We start from the raw sequence: 18,979 nt of genomic DNA on the forward strand, positions 1-18,979 counted from the left end.
ATCAGTTAATACAGTAACCAATTATTCTAAGCACAAGACACTCCTCAACTCATGATGGTTTGACTTACAATTTTTCAACTTTATGATGATGCACAAGCAACATGCATTCCGTGGAAATCATATTTTGAGTACTCATACAACTATTCTGTTTTTCACTTTCAGTATAGTATTCAATAAATTACATGAGATAGTGAGTACTTTATTGTAAAATAGGCTATTTGATGATTTTGCCCAACTGTAGACAAATATTAAGTGTTTGGAGCATATTTAAGGTATACTAGGCTAAAAATACCCAAAAGAACTTAGCTGGGTGTGGTGGCAAGCACGTGTAATCCCATCTACTCAGGAGGCTGAGGCAGGAAAATCACTTGAACCCGGGAGGCAAAGGTTACAGTGAGCCCAGGTCGTACCACTGCACTCCAGCCCAGACAACAGACAAGCTAGTCTACAGGAAACCTCATATCAAAAGCTAAAACAGGACCGAGCATGGTGGCTCACACCTGTAATCCCAGCACTTTGAGGGGCTGAGGTGGATGAATCACCTGAGTTCAGGAGTTCGAGACCAGCCTGGCCAATGTGGTAAAAGCTTGTCTTTACTAAAAATTCAAAAAATTAGCCAATTGTGGTGGTGGGCACCTGTAATCCCAGCTACTCGGGAGGCTGAGACAAGAGAATCATTGAACCCTGGAGGGGGAGGTTGCAGTAAGCTGAGATCGCATCATTGCACTCCAGCCTGGACAACAAGAGCAAAACTCCATTTCAAAAACAAACAAACAAAACTAAAAGAGGCCAGGCATGGTAGCTCACACCTATAATCCCAGTACTTTGAGAAGCAGAGGCCAAAGGATGGCTTAAGCTCAGGAAGCAGACGTTGCAGTGAGCCCAGGTCACGCCACCGCACTCCAGCCTGGGGGACAGAGTAAGACCCTATCTCAAAAAACAAAACAAAACAAAAACAAACAACAAAAAAAAAACACTAAACCAAAGAAGGAAATGTTTTTACTTTATAACAAATATTTTTATCATGATCTGTATTAATAGCTTTAGTCCTGGTTTCCTCTATCTGATAGGAAATGAAAGCTGTAATGGAAAAGCATCAGAAACCAATGTTCAAGAGGTTTAGGACCCTGCTGTATCATACTGTTGTGTCCCTGAGTAAATCCTCCCATCTCAGAGAGTTTCTTCATTTGAAGAAACAGAGATAAAAAGATACTATATACTGGGCTAAGTGGTGGCTCATGCCTGTAATCCCAACACTTTGGGACAGGTGGATCATTTGAGGACAGGATTTTGAGATCAGTCTGGCCAACATGGTGAAACCCCCTCTCTACTAAAAAATACAAAAAGTGCTGTGTGTGGTAACTCATGCCTGTAATCCCAGCACTTTGGAAGGATGAGGTGGGCGGATCACCTGAGGTCAGGAGTTCAAGACCAGCCTGACCAACATGGAGAAACCCCGTCTCTACTAAAAATATTAAGTTAGCCAGGCGTGGTGGCGCATGCCTATAATCCCAGCTACTCAGGAGGGCGAGGCAGGAGAATCGCTTGAACCCAGGAGGCAGAGTTGCAGTGAGCCGAGATCATGCCATTGCACTCCAGCCTGGGCAACAAGAGCGAAACTTCATCTCAGAAATAAAAATAAAAATAATACAAAAAATGAGCCAGGCATGGTCGTGGGCAGCTGTAATCCCAGCTACTCAGGAAGCTGAAGCAGGAGAATTGCTTGAACATGGGAGGCGGAGGTTACAGCGAGCCTAGATCGTGCCACTGCACTCCAGCCTGGACAACAAAGACTCTGTCTTTAAAAAAAAAAAAGAAAGATACTATTTACTAAAACACGCGTCTTATTATTAATAACCAAGTTTTAAAGATTAGGTAATCTGAAAACTATATATCTACCTTCTATATGCTAAATTACAGTCAAACATTAAGCTTTATCACCTCTCAAATTCTACTTCTGTTTGCTTTTAAGGTGTACTAGATCCAAAAACACCATCCATAAAAAAAGAAAAAAAAAAAGGTATGCTGGATGACAGTAAATAAAGTGACATAAAAATTATTTAGTTTCTCAAATGCAGCTTAAACTCCATGTGGCTTCCAAGAAAATATTAACAAGTTTTATTACTGTCAGATATACAGATGTTAGGAAAGAGAACTATTAATATGGCTTACCTCAATTTTGACCAAATCCTCAATCATATGAATCATAACATTATCAGATTATGTCTGAATAAGCTCCACCTGCCACACACCAGCTAACAGTATACGGCTATTTACGAAGGAAATAGAGGCAAATTATAGTAACAGCGCATTGCTCCTTCTCTAGGCAGAAGGACCATCTTGGCCTGTGTGGAAAGCAGACCACAAGAAGAGCAGGAGTGTAAGAAAGAGGCCAGTGTGCAGACTACTGCAATCATCCAGCTGAGAGGAGAGCGGGCTTAACTTTTTCCGCAACTCATCTAAAATAAGATCTCTGTGAATCCATCCCCTTTCCCAACTAGGCAAACTATTTTAACTTTTGCAAAATCCAAAATTCAAACTGTAACTAATGCTAATTGGTTTCTAAGTGCTACCATAAAATCATTTCCCTGTGTGAGAAGTACCAGTGTTTTCCTGTCCTCTCATTAAAACAAGACCTAAAGGGGGAGTTATCTCCCTTGGTTTCTATTACTTCCAAGTCACCACTGCTTCTCCTTCTCATCATTTTTTTTTTAAAGATGGGGTTTCACCATGATGGCCAGGCTGGTCTTGAACTCCTGACCTCAGGTGATCCACTCACCTCAGCCTCCCAAAGTGCTAGGATTACAGGCATGAGCCACCATGCCCGGCCCTCCTTCTCATCTTTAAATATCTCAGCCAGCCTACTAGGCCTGACACTTCTCCTTGTTGCAGGTCTGTACTGTTTTCCTACTCACTTCCCCCCTTTCACTAAGGATTTGAACACCTCACTCCCCGGCTCCATGTCACCAATCACTCATACTTCCTTTACTTCAACATCCGTGGACACAGATCCATCCTACACCCTGGCCTGTAAGCTCCCTGACTTCATGTCTCCAATAAGCGATTCTTAAGATTAGTCACATATTCTCCTAGAACTTACTGTTACCAATAACTGTACCATGTCCGTAATTCTGATTTCTAGCATGCTTCCATATCCATTTACTTAATATGTCTCTCCTCACATCAGGCCCAGACAGGCCTGAGTTCCAGACTCATAACCAACAGCCTACTTGACACCTTCATGTAGATGTCTTATACATGCATCTCCAACTTAACGTGATCAGACTAAACTACCGATGTTCCCTCCAACTCCATGCTGCCCGCTGTCTTCCCCGTCTCGGTTCATGGGACTAGCATTCATTTTTTGCCCAGTCGTCCCCGATTCTTTCCCTCATACAATGCAACAACAAGTCCAATTCTAACCACTTCTCACCACATCCACCACTTTCACCACAGTCTAAACCACTATCATCTCACTGTAGCAGCTTCCTAACTGCTCCCCTTTACCTTCTCCCTTTGGTCTATTTTTTCTTTTAGCACAGCACCCAGAGTAATCCATTCATTCATCCATCCATTCATTCATTCATTCATTTATTGAGACAGAGTCTCAAACTGCATCCCAAAATGCTGGGATTACAGGCCTGAGCCACCGCACCAAGCCAAGAGTAATCCTTTTAAAAGATAAGTTAGATCAAGTCACTTCACAACTTAAACCTCTTCAAACATCCTAAGTCCTCACCATGACCTAATAACTCCTGCATTACCTGGTACTCACCAGCAGTTTGTTTTTTGAGACAGAGTCTCACTGTGTCACCCAGGCTGGAATACAGTGGCATGATCTTGGTTCACTGCAAACTCCGCCTCTCAGGCTCAAGCGATTCTCATGCCTCAGCCTCCTGGGTAGCTGGGATGACAGGTGTGTGCCACTATGCCTGGCTAATTTATGAATTTTAGCAGAGATGAGATTTCACCATGTTGGCCGAACTGGTCTTGAACACCTGGCCTCAAGTGATCCACCTTCAGCCTCCCAAAGTGTTGGGATTACAGGTATTGAGCCACTATGCCAGGCCTCAAATACCATCGATCTTATCTCTTACTACTCAAATACCATCAATCTTATCTCTCATTTTCTCTATTCATGACTTTGGCCCTCCACTGTTTCTTAAACAAGCCAAGCTCTTTCCAAACCTAATGGCCTTCACTATTCCATCTGCCTGGAGCATCTCCTCCCAGATACCCTCACTCAGTTTCCTACTCAGATGCCCCCTCCTCAGGGACCTCCTTGTCTACTCTCTAAAGCATACATCCTGGAGCCTTGTTCTCTCTTATCCCCTTACCTTGCTTTATTGCTTTATTTTTCTTCAGTGCACTTATCCCGCAATACATTATATTTATTTTCTTGCTATTCCATAAGACTGTAATCTCCATGAGAAGCAGAATTTTTTTTCTCATTCACCACTTTTCCCCAAATATCTAGAACTGTGCCTGGAACACATTCTATACTTAATTTGTTGGATAAATCAATAATTATCCAGTACTTTCACATACATTAAGAAAATTTTAAAGGACTGCTTATCACATGTTCATGAAGCAATCATTAATAGGCGACTATGAAAGTTGGAACTGATGTTCTTCACTTTTGTCTTTACCTGTTAATACTAAAAAATAAATATAAAGCCATTAATGGGGACATTTACTTCATTTGAGATTTAAATTGTATGTATATAGGAATTATTAAAGCAATATATTTTAGAGCTTGCGACTTTTTTTTTCTTTTTTCTTTTTTTCTTTCTTGCTTGTGCTAAGTGTGCTACTGCAGCTCAGATACAGCTTGAGACTTTATCAACATCAGCCATTCAGGACCCGATTCTAAATTTAGAATGTCTAAGAGACTCCAAAAAAAAATTTGCTGACAAATGCCATGCCCTTTACTCCACCCGAAAAAAAATATCTCAAATCTGAGGTTCTTCTCCCGAAACAATTCATATAATTAGCTAACTGTTATTAGAATGGTTAGGTCTTGAGTGGGTACTTGCTATTTGCTAAACTCTCTGATAAGACCTTATATACATGACTCTCCTTTATTCCTAACAATAGCCCTATTATGTAGGTAATCCTGTCCCCATTTTCCAATAGGAAAAAAAAAAAAAAAACAGTGAATTTTCTCTATAGTTCCAACACATCAATATATCAAAGCTAAGTTCATGCTTCAATGACCCAGGCAAATCTAAAAAAGCCTCTAGTCGTTTAAACATAGAATACAAGAAAGTTTTAGTTCTGACACCTAAAAGGTATGTGCCAGTTTTCTGAAAATACATTCATATTAAGCACCTCATTCTAAAATGGTGTTTTACAAATGTGTTATAATAATACAGGTGTCTACTCCATTGTATTCTCTACACAAACACACAAACTGTGTTGAGACTGCATAATTAATCACTTAAGAGTGAAACAAGTTCTCATGGAGAAGGTAACGTTAGAGTCAGAGTTCAAAGGAGGAATAGAAGGTTGTGAGGCATGAAAAAAAGGACGGGAGGAAGGAGCACTCTATGAAGAACATGAAAAGGAAGAGACCTTGGTGATAAGAGTCATTAACATAAACATTTTATAGAGATCTACTATACACCAGACCATACAAAGGCGACGACTTTGTATGGTTATCACAGTGAACACGGGACACAAAGATGACTACTACAACAATCTGTGTCCTCGAGGAGTAACAACCTAGTGGAAGAAAGACACAGAAACATAATCATAGCATCTAGGGGTTGGTTTTTGTTGTTGTTTTTGTTTTTTTTAGACAGTCTCACTCTGTCACCGAGGCTGGAGTACAGCAGCACAATCTTGGCTCATTGTAACCTCCTCTTCCTATGTTCAAGCAATTCTCCTGTCTCAGCCTCCCGGGTAGCTGGGATTACAGGCACTTGCCACCACACCAGCTAATTTTTATATTTTTAGTAGAGATGGGGTGTCACCATGTTGGCCTGGCTGGTCTCAAACTCCTGACCTCAAGCGATCCACCCGCCTCTGCCTCCCAAAGTGCTGGGATTACAGGCATGGGCCAGCCCTTGTGGGGTTTTTTTGTTTTTGCTTGAGAGGAATTCTTGCTCTGTCACTCAGGCAGGAGTGCAGTAGTGTGATCTTGGCTCACTGCAACCTCCACCCCCTGAGTTCTAACAATTCTCCTACCTCAGCCTCTGGAGTAGCTGGGATTGCAGGCACCTGCCACCACACCCAGCTAATATTTTTGTATTTGTAATAGAGACGGGTTTCGTCATGTTGGCCAGGCTGCTCTCAAACCCTTGACCTCAGGTGATCCACCCACCTTGGCCTCTCAAAGTGCTGGGATTACAGACATGAGCCACCATGCCCGGCCACTAGTGGGTTTTATATAACAGTGATTGAGATGTATGTAGCATAAGAAGGGAACACAAGTCTCGGGCCCAAGAGAGCTTAGGGGCAATTAGGAAAGTTTCCTGAAGAAGGTAAAACCTAGGTTAAAGCAGAAAAGGAAAAAGGAAACACAGGACATAAGGAAGGGCAAGAACAAAAGGTCAAAAACCTTTAGGGGCCATTCCAAGGATCTTGGAACTTACTGTCTCAAGAAGGAGCTAATAAAGGCTTTTAAACAAGAAGGTGAACTGGTATTTGTCTTTAGGAAGATAACTCAATACAGAAAAGACTGGCAGGGAGAACCATTAACTCACACAAAAAACAAAGGCATGAAATAAGGCTCAAATAACATGTGTTTGTTAAATGAATAAATTAATGAAGAGAAGAGAAAGAGAGATGAGAAAAATCTATAAATATTAAACTGAGGAGTCTGTGAGATACCAGCTGGCTATATGCAGGAGGCAGTGGAAAATATAGATCCCAAGTGAGTTTTCTAAGTCCTAGGCTAAGGCTATAGGCTATAGGTGTGCCATGATGCTAAGTAATTACAGTTGGAAGAGAAAGTGTAGATACATTCACTATGATATGTCTGTGGGTCAGCCAAGTGATTATAACCAACAGGCAGCTGAATATACAAGTCTGGGCTGAAGACAGAGCGCAGGCTTACATCAGTGTACAGGTGGCAAGGGCAAGGAACATGAAGGAAATCTCCCAGAGCGGTTACCTAAGAAATAATAAACCTAACATTTATGTAGCCCTCAGTATGGCTCATTTAATCCTCATTAACAACCTATGAAGTAGATACTATTAACCCATTTTACAGGTGGTTATTTCTCTGATAATATGGGGTAAAGAACTACATAAAACAAGAAAGGCCCAAGAGATTAGAGGAGAACTAGGTTCAAGTAATGTCAGAAATTAAGTTAGAGGGTTCGAGAAGAGGTAATCGATGATCAATGCCATGGAAAATCTGAGTAGGACAAAAATGGAAGAAGAAGAAAGGAAGGGCTGGGCACAGTGGCTCGTGCCTGTAATCCCAGCACTTTGAGAGCCCTAGGAGGGTAGATCACGAGCTCAGGAGTTCAAGACTAGCCTGGCCAATATGGTGAAATCTCATCTCTACTAAAAATACAAAAAATTAGCCGGGCTTGGAGGCAGGTGTCTATAATCTCAGCTACTCGGGACGCTGAGGCAGAGAACTGCTTGAACCTAGGAGGCGGCGGTTGCAGTGAGCTGAGATTACCCCACTGCCCTCCAGCCTAGGCAACAGAGCCAGACTCCATCTCAAAAAATAGAAAAAAAAAAGGGAGAGGACGGGACACGGGATATTTCACAACTGAAGGACATTAATAGTTATGACTTGATAACATGCAGTTTTAGGAGGAAGGACAAGAAATATATTGGAGTAAGCTACAAGTCAGTTGAGGAAGTGAAAACAGTGATCATAAGACTAGTCTCTCAAGAGGTCTAGCAGTGAAGGAAATCTCTAGTGTTTAGGTGTTTAGGAAGCGGGTAACAAAGTGTTGAGTGCAGTAGGTATAACACATATCTCATTTAACATGTCCATTTTTAAAGATGCAGGAGATTCAGAAATGCTAACAAACTTGTTCAAAGTCACACAGCGAGTTAAGCGGCAATCGAAAAATTCCCCTCCCAAGTAACATAAAGCTGACTAGACAGCTATTTATATAACACACTGATTGAACAAGAATTTCTTAAGAATCTAATCTGTGCATGCAATTACATAATGTTCACTGTGATAAGCATCTAACTTACCTTAAGAAACAAAAATAACTGACTTGAGAAACAAATGAACTCAGAAAAACTTTAGCCTGCCTGCAGTGTTCCCATTATTAAGCTTTCAAAAGAGCCCATAAATCTGTATCACAATAATGAGTGCCTACTCAGTGAAGAACTTTGCCACATCATGTTCAGGTTCAGTGGGGAAAAAGGGAAACAACAATGGGTAGAATTTACAATCCAGAGCAAAAAAATGTTCCCTCTTGCACCCAAAGGTTTGCCGTAATACAACGCTTTTACATATCACAGAACTGGGTCATTAAGTAATCAGCAAAACTAAAGAACAAGAACAAATTCTCATTTACATTAGTATGGTTAGTACAATCTCTTAGCCAATGTGGCAAAATCCAAAACAAAGCCATCCTCTTAGAAAAACGGAACTTGGCTAGCCTTTGTTAAAAACTTTCTCCACTTTTTTCCCATAGGAACAAGGGACTCTTCCCTGGTTAATACAGTAGTTCTATATCTATGGGGGATACAGTGCAAGACTCCCAGCAGATGCCTAGAACCGTGGGGTAGCAGTGAACCCAACACACATTGTTGTTTCCTATACATACCTATTATAAAGTTTCATTTACAGGCTGGGCGCAGTGGTTCACCACTGTAATCCCAGCACTTTGGGAGGTCGAGATGGGCAGAATACTTGAGGTACGGAGTTCAAGACCAGTCTGGCCAACAGGGTGAAACCCTGCCTCTACTTAAAACACAAAAATAAGCTGGGCATGGTGGCACACACCTGTAATCTCAGATACTTTGGAGGCTGGGGCATGAGAATCTCTTGAACCCAGGAGGCGGAGGTTGCAGTGAGCCGAGATTGTGCCAATGCACTCCAGCCTGGGTGACAGAGCGAGACTCCGTCTTGGGGAAAAAAAAAAAAAAAAGTTTCAAAAAAGTTATGCACAGTAAGAGACTAACAACGATAGATTAAAATTTACTTGAACATGGTCTCTGTTGAAATGTCTTATTGTACTGTTTCGGGCCTCAGTAGATTAAAATTTACTTGAACATGGTCTCTGTTGAAATGTCTTATTGTACTGTTTCGGGCCTCAGGTAGCTGAAACTACAGAAAGCAGCTAAGTGGGGATCACTGTATTTCTCATTCAAAAGTTCTTTCCTCTGTCCACCAACTTATTCATTCTTTCATTGGGCCAAAGGCTGGGCCAGACCCTGAGAATTAAGAAATAATATAGGCTGGCCCAGCCTTCATGAAATGCACTAGCAGAGGAAACAATTAATGCACCTACTTCATTACAATTAATGATTAACTTCTGCTAAGGAGAATAAAGAGTCTAAGGGTGCAGATTGAGCCGGGTGTGGTGGCTCACGCCTGTAATCTCAACACTTTGGGAGGCCAAGGCACAGGGATCACAAAGTCAAGAGATTGAGACCATCCTGGCCAACACTGTGAAACCCTGTCTCAAAAAAAAAGAAAGAAAATGATAAAAGAAGCACAGATAAAAGCCAAAAGCAGCAGCCATCCTTTTGCTGGGCGGGGCGGCTCACGCCTGTAATCCCAGCACTTTGGGAGGCTAAGGCAGGCGGATCACGAGGTCAGGAGTTGGAGAGCAGCCTGACCAACATGGTGAAACCCCACCTCTTCTAAAAATACAAAAATTAGCCAGGCATGGTGGCGCATGCCTGTAATCCCAGCTACTCAGGAGGCTGAGGCAGGAGAATCGCTTGAACCTGGCAGGGGGAGGTTGCATTGAACCGGGATCCGAGCCACTGCACTCCAGCCTGGGTGACAGACTCCTCCGTGTCAAAACAAACAAAAAAAAAAACAGAGTTCAAGGAGGGCTTAATGGGGATTGGGTGGTTTCCAGAGGAAGTGATATGTGGGCTGATAACTTCGGCAGGTTTAAGAGTTGGAGGGAGGGAGAGAATACAGCATTAGAGGTGGAGGAAACTCCTAAAGGCCAGGAGATAGGAAAGAGAATGAAGCTTTCCAGTGACAAAAATAAAGTCAGTGTGGCATGAACCTGGAGAGGAAGAAGGAAAGTGGACCAAATAAACTAGAGACAGAATGAGCGGGCTCACTCAGTACTCCGATCTCTGTCACAAAAGAGTGTGAAACCTCAGCTGGGTTCTAAGCATGTGATTCACTAAAACATGTGCATTTCTAAACGATAAATCAATGCCACAGAGCTCCTTCCAAAACCTATTCTCACACCCAGACAACCGACACTGTCCAACTTTTAAAAAGCCAAAAATTACTTAAAAAAATAAAAGCCAAAAAAAAAAAAAAAAGTTTCAAATTGAATTCTACTTCAAGGAAGAGGAAACGAAGTTTTCTGGGAAAAAAATAAATAAACAGGTGGCCACCACTTAAATATTAAAAAGTGACTAACGGGCCGGGCGCGGTGGCTCACGCCTGTAATACCAGCACTTTGGGAGGCTGAGGCGGGTGGATCACTTGAGGTCAGGAGTTCGAGACCATCCCGGTCCAAAACGATGAAACCTTGTCTCTACCAAAAATACAAAAATTAGCTGGGCGTGGTGGCACATGCCTGTAATACCAGTTATTCAGGAGGCTGAGGCAGGAGAATCGCTTGAACCCAGGAGGCGGAGGTTGCAGTGAGCCAAGATGGCACCACTGCACTCCAGCCTGGTAACAGAGCTAGACCCCATCTCAAAAAAAAAAGTGACCAACGAATTTAACCTATATATAAATAGAGAGAATAAAGTTTAAATAGTTGTTTCTCACAAATAACCTTACAATATACATATTATTTAAACTACATGGCCATTAGGACTTAGGGAAAACAGAAACTTACATACATCCTAATATTTTAAAATAAAACATTAGCTTGATTAAAGGTTCTGGTGCTGATGCAGATTTTCATGTCTTACTAATGCCATCTTTCCCTTCACACATTTTCCCTAAATCATTGAAAAGCTGACTTCCTGAGTGCATTTTTGGTTTCGTTTTTTAAAGAATAAAACGTCTTCTAATTCCTAACTTTCTTTACTACCGACTTGTGAGATGCTACGCGATTTGGGGAACACCAAACCAGCGTGCAGGGTTTAAAAGGCTGCCCGTGACCCGGGCGCCTGATGGTAACTTTCCCGCCCTCTCCTCCCCAACTCTCTGGCACTCGCCGAGTCTCACCCTCCCCGCAGGACAGCTCAGGACAAGGCCGGGCCGGAGCTGCAGCCGCCACCGCTTCTCCCTTCCCCGCGGGCTGAGGCCGGTGGGACCTAGGCGGGAAGCAAGGAGCGGCACAGGAGCACCAGTGTTACCTCAGGCCCGCGCCCAGCAGCGGGGACTTCGGCCAAGAAAGCAGAGCCAGGAAGCGATCACAGAGCAGCCAGCAGGAAGGTCGGCTCCGGGAAGCTCTCCGGCGCCCAGGGCCCGCAACGTCGCCGACCGGGCGGCAGAGAAAGATAAAGCGCTGGACAGCCCGGCCCCTACGCCCCCAGCCTCCCAGCTCCGCTGCGTCACGCGCAGGCCAGCGCCGGCTGAGCATCCTATTGGTGGTCCCGAGGTTGCCAGGCTCCGCCCACCGCCCCGCCCCTTCCCGGGCGCGCGGGTCTCCGGCGACAGTGCTCTCAGCTGGCCCTGGCGGCCTGCCAGGGAAGCTTCTCACCAGCACAACATGACACGGGCGACAACATCTTGCTTGACACTTCTACCCTAGCGGTAGAAAGTGCAGCCGAAACGGGACTACGACAACTCCCTGCAAGTCTGAAACCGCACCCTGCGTGGCAGCGTGGAGCTCCGGGGCGTTTGGCTCCTAGGCCGACTGGCAGAAGCCGCTTTTGGAGCTGTGTATCATTGCGGTTTGAACTGACCATCCAGGAACATCGTAGAACTACTAGCCAGAAGCAAGAATCTCTGGCTTATCTGCACACCAAGATTCGTGCCTTTATCCGGAGATGCCTAATGCTTTGAAAACCAGTGTCCCTCAGCAACGTTCAAACTAGATAAGGAGACAGAAAACCTGCACCAAATAATAAAACACACCAAATAATGTGACAACTAAGAGCCATCGAGGCTGGACCCTTGAGGCTGGGCACCGTGGCTCACGCCTGTAATCCCAGCGCTTTGACAGGCCTAGGCAGGTGGACACCTGAGGTCAGGAGTTCAAGATCAGCCTGACCAACATGGTGAAACCCCACCTCTACTAAATATAAAAAATTAGCCGGGCCTGGTGGCGTTCGCCTGTAATCCCAGCTATTCAGCAGGCTGAGGCAGGGGGATTGCTTGAACCCAGAAACCAGAGGTTGCAGTGAGCCAAAATTGTGCCATTGCACTCCAGCCTGGGCAACAAGAGCAAAACTCCTCAAATAAATAATAAAATAAACGGCCTCTGACTTCATAATCAAAGGAAGAATGATGCAGAGAGATTTGGGACAGAGATTAAATACAACAGTTAATGGCTTGGAATTTGTGAAGGCAGAGCCGTAGGTGAATTTAGGGTAACGGTAGGTGAAAAGGCAATGATGAGAGAAGCAGAGATTGAAGAGTCGAACTCACAGCCTGCAAATATCAGCTAGCCAGGACTGGCTAACCACTTCTTCCCCGCTCTTCTCCAGGACAGGAATCCCTGAACAAATGGATAAAGTTTAACTAACTGCTCTCTGTGGTCCTTTAAACAAAGTGGGTTTGTACACGTTCCCTTGACCACCCAGCAGGCTGCACTGTTCACTCCAAAGCAGAACTGGCCTCAGCGTCCAGTTTAGTACTGGCTGTCATTGGTAGACCTCCTCTGTTTGGCCTCTTCTCCAACTGTGATTGCCACGTGTGCCTACTAGTTGGTGACAGGGTCTGATAGATCCCAGCTGCTTCCCCTCACCCCTCCCACTAGTTATAGAGCATAGGGACTTATTTCTGTTGGAACTCTGTTGGCCACCTTCTATATACACCAAGATGACTCGCCATTTCACTGTTGGATTCATACATTCAAAAAATGTTGATAGGTCGGGCGTGGTGGCTCACACCTGTAATCCCAGCACTTTGGGAGGCCGAGACAGGCGGATCACGAGGTCAGGAGTTCAAGACCAGACTGGCCAACATGGTGAAATCCCATCTCTACTAAAAAATACAAAAATGAGTTGGGCATGGTGGCTCATGACTGTAATCCCAGCTACTTGGGAGGCTGAGGTAAGAGAGTTGCTTGAACTGGGACCAGGGAGGCAGAGGTTGCAGTGAGCTGAGATCGTGCCACTGCACTCCAGCCTGGGCTACAGAGCGAGATTCCATCTCAAAAAAAAAAAAAATTTGATAGTGTTCTTGGTGTTAGGAATACAGTGGTAAATAAAACAGAAGAAGCCCCTGCACTTAAAGGCTTATGTTCTGTAGGATTATGCATGAAAGGAAACAAACAGTCCAGGCATGGTGGCTCACACTGTAATCCCAGCACTTTGGGAGGCCGAGGCAGGTGGATCACCTGAGGTCAGGAGTTCGAGACCAGCCTGACTAACATAGAGAAACCCCATCTCCACTAAAAATACAAAATTAGCCGGGCATGGTGGCATGTGCCTGTAATCGCAGCTACTGGGGAGGCTGAGGCAGGAGAATGGCTTGAACCTGGGAGGCAGAGGTTCCAGTGAGCCAATATTGCGCCATTGTACTCCAGCCTGGGCAACAAGAGTGAAACTCCATCTCAAAAAATAAAAATGAAAAGGAAACAAACAAACAGTGCCTCATGCCTATAATCCCAGCACTTTGGGAGGCCAAGGCAGGAAGATCACTTTGATGCCAGGAGTCCAAGACCAGCCTAAGCAGATTAGTAAGATCCCCTATCTACAGAATTCTTTTTTTTTTTTTTTTGAGATGGAGTTTCCCTTTGTCACCCAGGCTGGAATGCAATGGTGCGATTTCGGCTCACTGTGACCTCCACCTCCTGGGTTCAAGCCATTCTCCTGCCTCAGCCTCCTGAGTAACTGGGATTACAGGCATGTAGCACCACGCCTGGCTCATTTTGTATTTTCAGTAGAGACAGGGTTTCCGCATGTTGGTCAGGCTGGTCTCAAACTCCCGACCTCAGGGGATCTGCCCACGTCGGTCTTCCAAAGTGCTGGGATTACAGGCATGAGCCACTGCACCCAACCCAGAATAAAAAAAAAAAAAAAATTGCTCGGAATTGTGGCGTGTACCTGTGGTCCCAGCTCCTCGGGAGGCTGAGGCAGGAAGATTGCTTGTGATGGGGGCCCCAGGGGTGAGGGCCGGAGGATGCAGTGAGCCAAAAAATCAGCCACTGCACTACAGCCTGGTCGACAGAGTGGGCCTCTGTCTCAAACAAACAAACAAAAGCTTATGTTTCTAAGGGGGAACATAAATAATAAAACAAACAGATGAGGCAATCACAGGCAGTGATAAGTGTTGAGCAGAAAACAACACAGAATGGTTGGGGAAGGACTTTCTGCGGAGGTGATTTAGGAGCTAAGACCTAAAAGACGAGAAGGAGCCGGCCAGGCCAACCAGTGGGGGGGGGAAGAACATTCTAGACAGAGGATAATGGGTGTGAAGGCCCGGATGCTGAACTGTGGCTGATGCTGAAGCATGGCTGTTTGAGGCTTGAGAACGTTAAGTAGGGGTTTGAAGTTGAGTTTGGAGCATTAAGCAGGAACCTAATCACGTTGTTTGGATTTTTTTGTTAAGTACAAAGGCAAGATAATGAAGGATTTGGGTTTTTGTGGTTGTCGTTTTGAGATGCGGTCTCACTGTGTCACCCAGGCTGGATTGCAGTGGCACAATCAGGGCTCACTGCAGCCTCTACCTCCCCAGGCCCGCTAAGCCATCCTCCCACCTCAGCCACTCCAGTAGCTGGGACTACAGGCAAGCGCCACCACACTCCACTAATTTTTGTATTTTTGATGGGGTTTCTTGGCTGGGTGCAGTGACTCACACCTGTAATCCCAGCACTTTGGGAGGCTAAGGCAGGTGGATCACAAGCTCAGGGGTTCAAGACCAGCCTGGCCAATATGGTAAAAACCCATCTCTACTAAAAATACAAAAAAATTAAGCCAGGTATGATGGCACCTGCCTGTAATCCCAGCTACTCAGGAGGCTGAGGTAGGAGAATTGCTTGAACCTGGGAGGTGGAGGTTGCAGTGAGCAGAGATCTTGCCATTGCACCCCAGCCTAGGCGACAGAGCGAGACTCTGCCTCAAAAAAAAAAAAAAAAAAAAAAAGAGAAGGGGGTTTTCTGTGTTTTCCCCGGGGGGGTTTTGAACTCCTGTTCTTAAGTGATCCTCCTGCCTCAGCCTCCCAAAGTGCTGGGATTACAGGCATGAGCCACTGTGCCTAGGCAATGGTTTGTTTTTTTTAAAACAACCTATATTTTTTTCTTTTTCTTTCAGTAATGGCTATAAGCAATATTTTTTTCTTTTATTACAATTCAAGATGATAAATCAACCTATTTTATAAAGAATGACTTGGAAGGGAGCAGAAATGGAAGAAAAAGCAGCTAAAGAACAATACAAAGTTATTGGGCGAGTTCACAGGGTAGATGGTGGTACCCGGACTAGGTTGGTTGCCATGGAAATGGAAATGAAAAGATTTCAGGATATTTTCCTGAGGTGCAGGTGTGAAGAAAGGTAGTAAACAAGGTGACTCCCATGTTGTTTCCTTAAGCAATTGGGAGGATAGTGATACCATTTAGTGCAAGGGCAAAGACGATGTGTGATTGGAGGGACTCCAAAGCCTCTGCTCAGACTCCAAGCCTCCCCCACCGCTGCACTGGAAATCTCACATTACTCAATCCTTGGAAATCAAGATTTGGTTAAATGCAAGTGTTGACTTCATCTTATTAAAAGAAAAAAAAAACAGGTGTACAGAACTCGTATAGTTGCTAGTGCTATTAGTGCTATAAAGATGAATTAGACTGCCTATTAGAGACACAAATAAGTATAAGCTATTTCAAAACAATGAGATAAGTGTTACAATGAAAGGATGTTAAAGGCCAGGCGTGGTGGTTCACGCCTGTAATCCCAGCACTTTGGGAGGCCAAGGCGGGCAGATCACCTGAGGTCAAGAGTTCGAGACCAGCCTGGCCAACATGGTGAAACTGTGTCTCTACTAAAAATACAAAAAATTAGCTGGGTATGGTGGCTGGCGCCTGTAATCCCAGCTACTTGGGAGGCTGAGGCAGGAGAATCGCTTGAACCTGGGAGGCGGAGGTTGCAGTGAGCAGAGATGGTGCCACTGCACTCCAGCCTGGGCGACAAAGCGAGACTCTGTCTCTGAAAAAAAAAAAAGTGTCTACCTAGCAGGGTCATTGTGAGGATTAAATGGGTTAATGTCTTCAAAGCTTCAAATATAGACACTGGTATATAAAAGTGCTCAACCAATATTAATAGTTACTATTATTTTATTTTTATTCTTATTTTTGGAGACAGATTTCTTGCTGTGTCACACAGGCCGAAGTGCAATGGCATGATTCTAGCCCACTGCAGCCTCAAACGTCTGGACAAAAACTATCCTCCTGCCATAGCCTCGTGAGTAGCTATGTTAAAGGTGTCAGCCACCAGGTCTGGCTAACAGCCATTACTGTTGTTTATGTTATTACCTTCTGAATACAGTGGGAGCAGGTTAATGATTATCACAGGTGGCAATTGGAGGAGCGGGAAGGGAGACTGGAGGAAGACTAACAACACCCAGTTTTCTGAACAAGCAGGAGGAGTTTTGTCATCAGGGTAGAGAGGAGGAACATTCCAAACAAAGGAAAGAAAAGAAAAAAAACACAAGATCAAAGGGCCACAGGCAATAAGGAGTCAGAACCATCCAGGAGACATGAGTATTGTTAAAGGGACCAGAGGTAAAGCTGGAGGCAGGACTTTAAAAGTTTGCAGACCATGGTGAGACATTCTGAGCCATACTCTTTTTTTTTTTTTTTTTTGATGTGGGAGGGGTATGGAGAGTGTCTCCCTCTGTCACCCCGGCAAGAGTGCAAATCTTGACTCACCGCAACCTCTGCCTCCCAGGCTCAAGCAATTCTCCCACCTCAGCCTCTTGGGTAGCTGGGATGACAAGCACCCACCACCATGCCTGGATAATATTTTTTTTTTGGAGAGACAGGGTCTCACTTTATTGCCCAGACTGATGCGTATTCTTACAGACAGAGGGGAGCCAGCGAGGGATGTTAAGTGGATGGGAGTTATGATTTAGGATGCAAGTGGAGGTGGGGAGATCAAGCAGAAGGGTGATGTGGTAATACAGGTGAGAGACGATAAAGGCCTAAACTAAGACAGTAGCAAATGAGAAAGAAAGAAAGAAAGGTTTGAAAGATAGTTAAAGTGACAACTGACTGAATTAGTGTTTGGATGGTGGCGGAGGGTATTAAAGACGTATCCGGGATTTATGACTTAGCAGTTCGGGTGGTTAATTAGTGCTCATCACCGAGATAAGAAAATATATCCTGGAGAAGGAGCCAGAATAAGCTTTACTTGGGTTAATATTTAAACTGCGTTAGTCCACCTTCTACCAAGACCTGAAGGAACTGAACAGAAGCAATGAACTTCCGTTCTGTTTTCACAATAAAGTAGCTTTCACGTGTTTTCTGTTTATATCAACAATGCATACTATTGGCAGAAAATAAAATCAAATACGAAAAATACAAAGATAAAAGCCATCTCATATTCCATCCGGAGATGGAGAAGGAAAATAGCAATGGCCAGGGTCTGGGACTGACTGATCCCTACTGCAGGAAGGCACTGGGTTCTACAGGAGAGCCAAAAAGGGAAACTGAACAGGAATCAAACCAGGTTTTGAAAACACAAGCAAAACATCTCAGTTCTTCAAAGGATCACAACTCCCTTAGTGATACCAAATAGGCAATAAATCTTTTCTTTTTTCTTTTTTTTTTTTTTTTTAAGACAGAGTTTCGCTCTTGTCCAGTCTGGAGTGCAATGGCACAATCCTGGCTCACCGCAACCTCTGCCTCTCAGGTTCAGGTAATTCTCTGGCCTCAGCCTCCTGAGTAGCTGGGATTACGGGCATGCAGCACCACACCTAGCTAATTTTTTGGGTTTTTAGTGGAGATGGTTTCACCATGTTGGCCAGGCTGGTCTCGAACTCCTGACCTCAGGTGATCCACCCACCTCAGTCTCCCAAAGTGCTGGGATTACAGGCGTGAGCCACTAGCCTGGCCGATCCAGTCATCTTTCAAGCTATATCATCACTTGTTTTTCTGCAGACAGAAGTCTTTATATACAAGGGAGAGAGCAATCTATGCTGGTTAAGAAAATCCATCTTGGCCGGGCACGGTGGCTCATGCCTATAATCCCAGCACTTTGGAGGCCCAGAAGGGCAGATCACTAGGTCAGGAGTTCAAGACCAGCCTGACCAACATGGTGAAACCCCGTCTCTACTAAAAATACAGGCATGGTGGTGGGCACTTGTAATCCTAGCTACGCAGGAAGCTGAGGCAGGAGAATTGCTTAACCTGGGAGGCGGAGGTTGCAGTGAGCTGACATTGAGCCACTCAAAGCTGGGGGACAGCTTTGAGATTCTCTCAAAGAAAAAAGAAAAAATAAGAAAAATCCATCTTGCCTCCCTGGATTTTCTCTAGATCTAAATAGCAAAGTACATTTTAGGCACCACCAGAGATGTAATGATAGTGCAAAGACGTACACGTATGAGGAAACAGCATCAAGTTTCTCAAGCACCACTGCTGAATGGATGCTACCATCTGACCGTCCCATGTAAGAATGAAATAGCTGCCACACACTGTGCTTGCCAGTGACCCAGTTCATCCTTGCTGACATTACTACCAGAATTTATTCCTCATGATTCTTTCTCCAAAAGGAAGAGGCAAATTTTCCTTATTAGCCTAATATGTAT

At 44.4% G+C, this 18,979-nt stretch overlaps 1 protein-coding gene across 4 annotated transcripts in view; it reads right to left on the reverse strand.

Annotated features, from left to right (window-relative positions):
• SOAT1 (sterol O-acyltransferase 1) overlaps window positions 1-11,666 on the reverse strand; it is a 72,066-nt gene extending 60,400 nt beyond the window's left edge. Inside the window, exons 1-2 of one of the 4 annotated variants that reach the window (XM_032291276.1) lie at window positions 8,930-8,973; window positions 6,973-7,117 (exon numbers count right to left, since the gene is read on the reverse strand). In XM_032291276.1, coding sequence (XP_032147167.1) covers window positions 6,973-7,117; window positions 8,930-8,962 — 178 coding nt within the window. In that variant the 5' untranslated portion in view covers window positions 8,963-8,973. Of the gene's footprint in view, window positions 1-6,972; window positions 7,118-8,929; window positions 8,974-11,433 lie in introns of those variants that run through there. The other 3 variants (XM_032291272.1, XM_032291275.1, XM_032291273.1) reach the window with 3 other exon arrangements.
• Window positions 11,667-18,979: the final 7,313 nt, after the last annotated feature.

Source organism: Sapajus apella, unplaced genomic scaffold (genome assembly GCF_009761245.1).
Source record: "Sapajus apella isolate SASKATOON/1434 unplaced genomic scaffold, GSC_monkey_1.0 scaffold25, whole genome shotgun sequence".
Classification (NCBI taxonomy): Eukaryota; Metazoa; Chordata; class Mammalia; order Primates; family Cebidae; genus Sapajus; species Sapajus apella.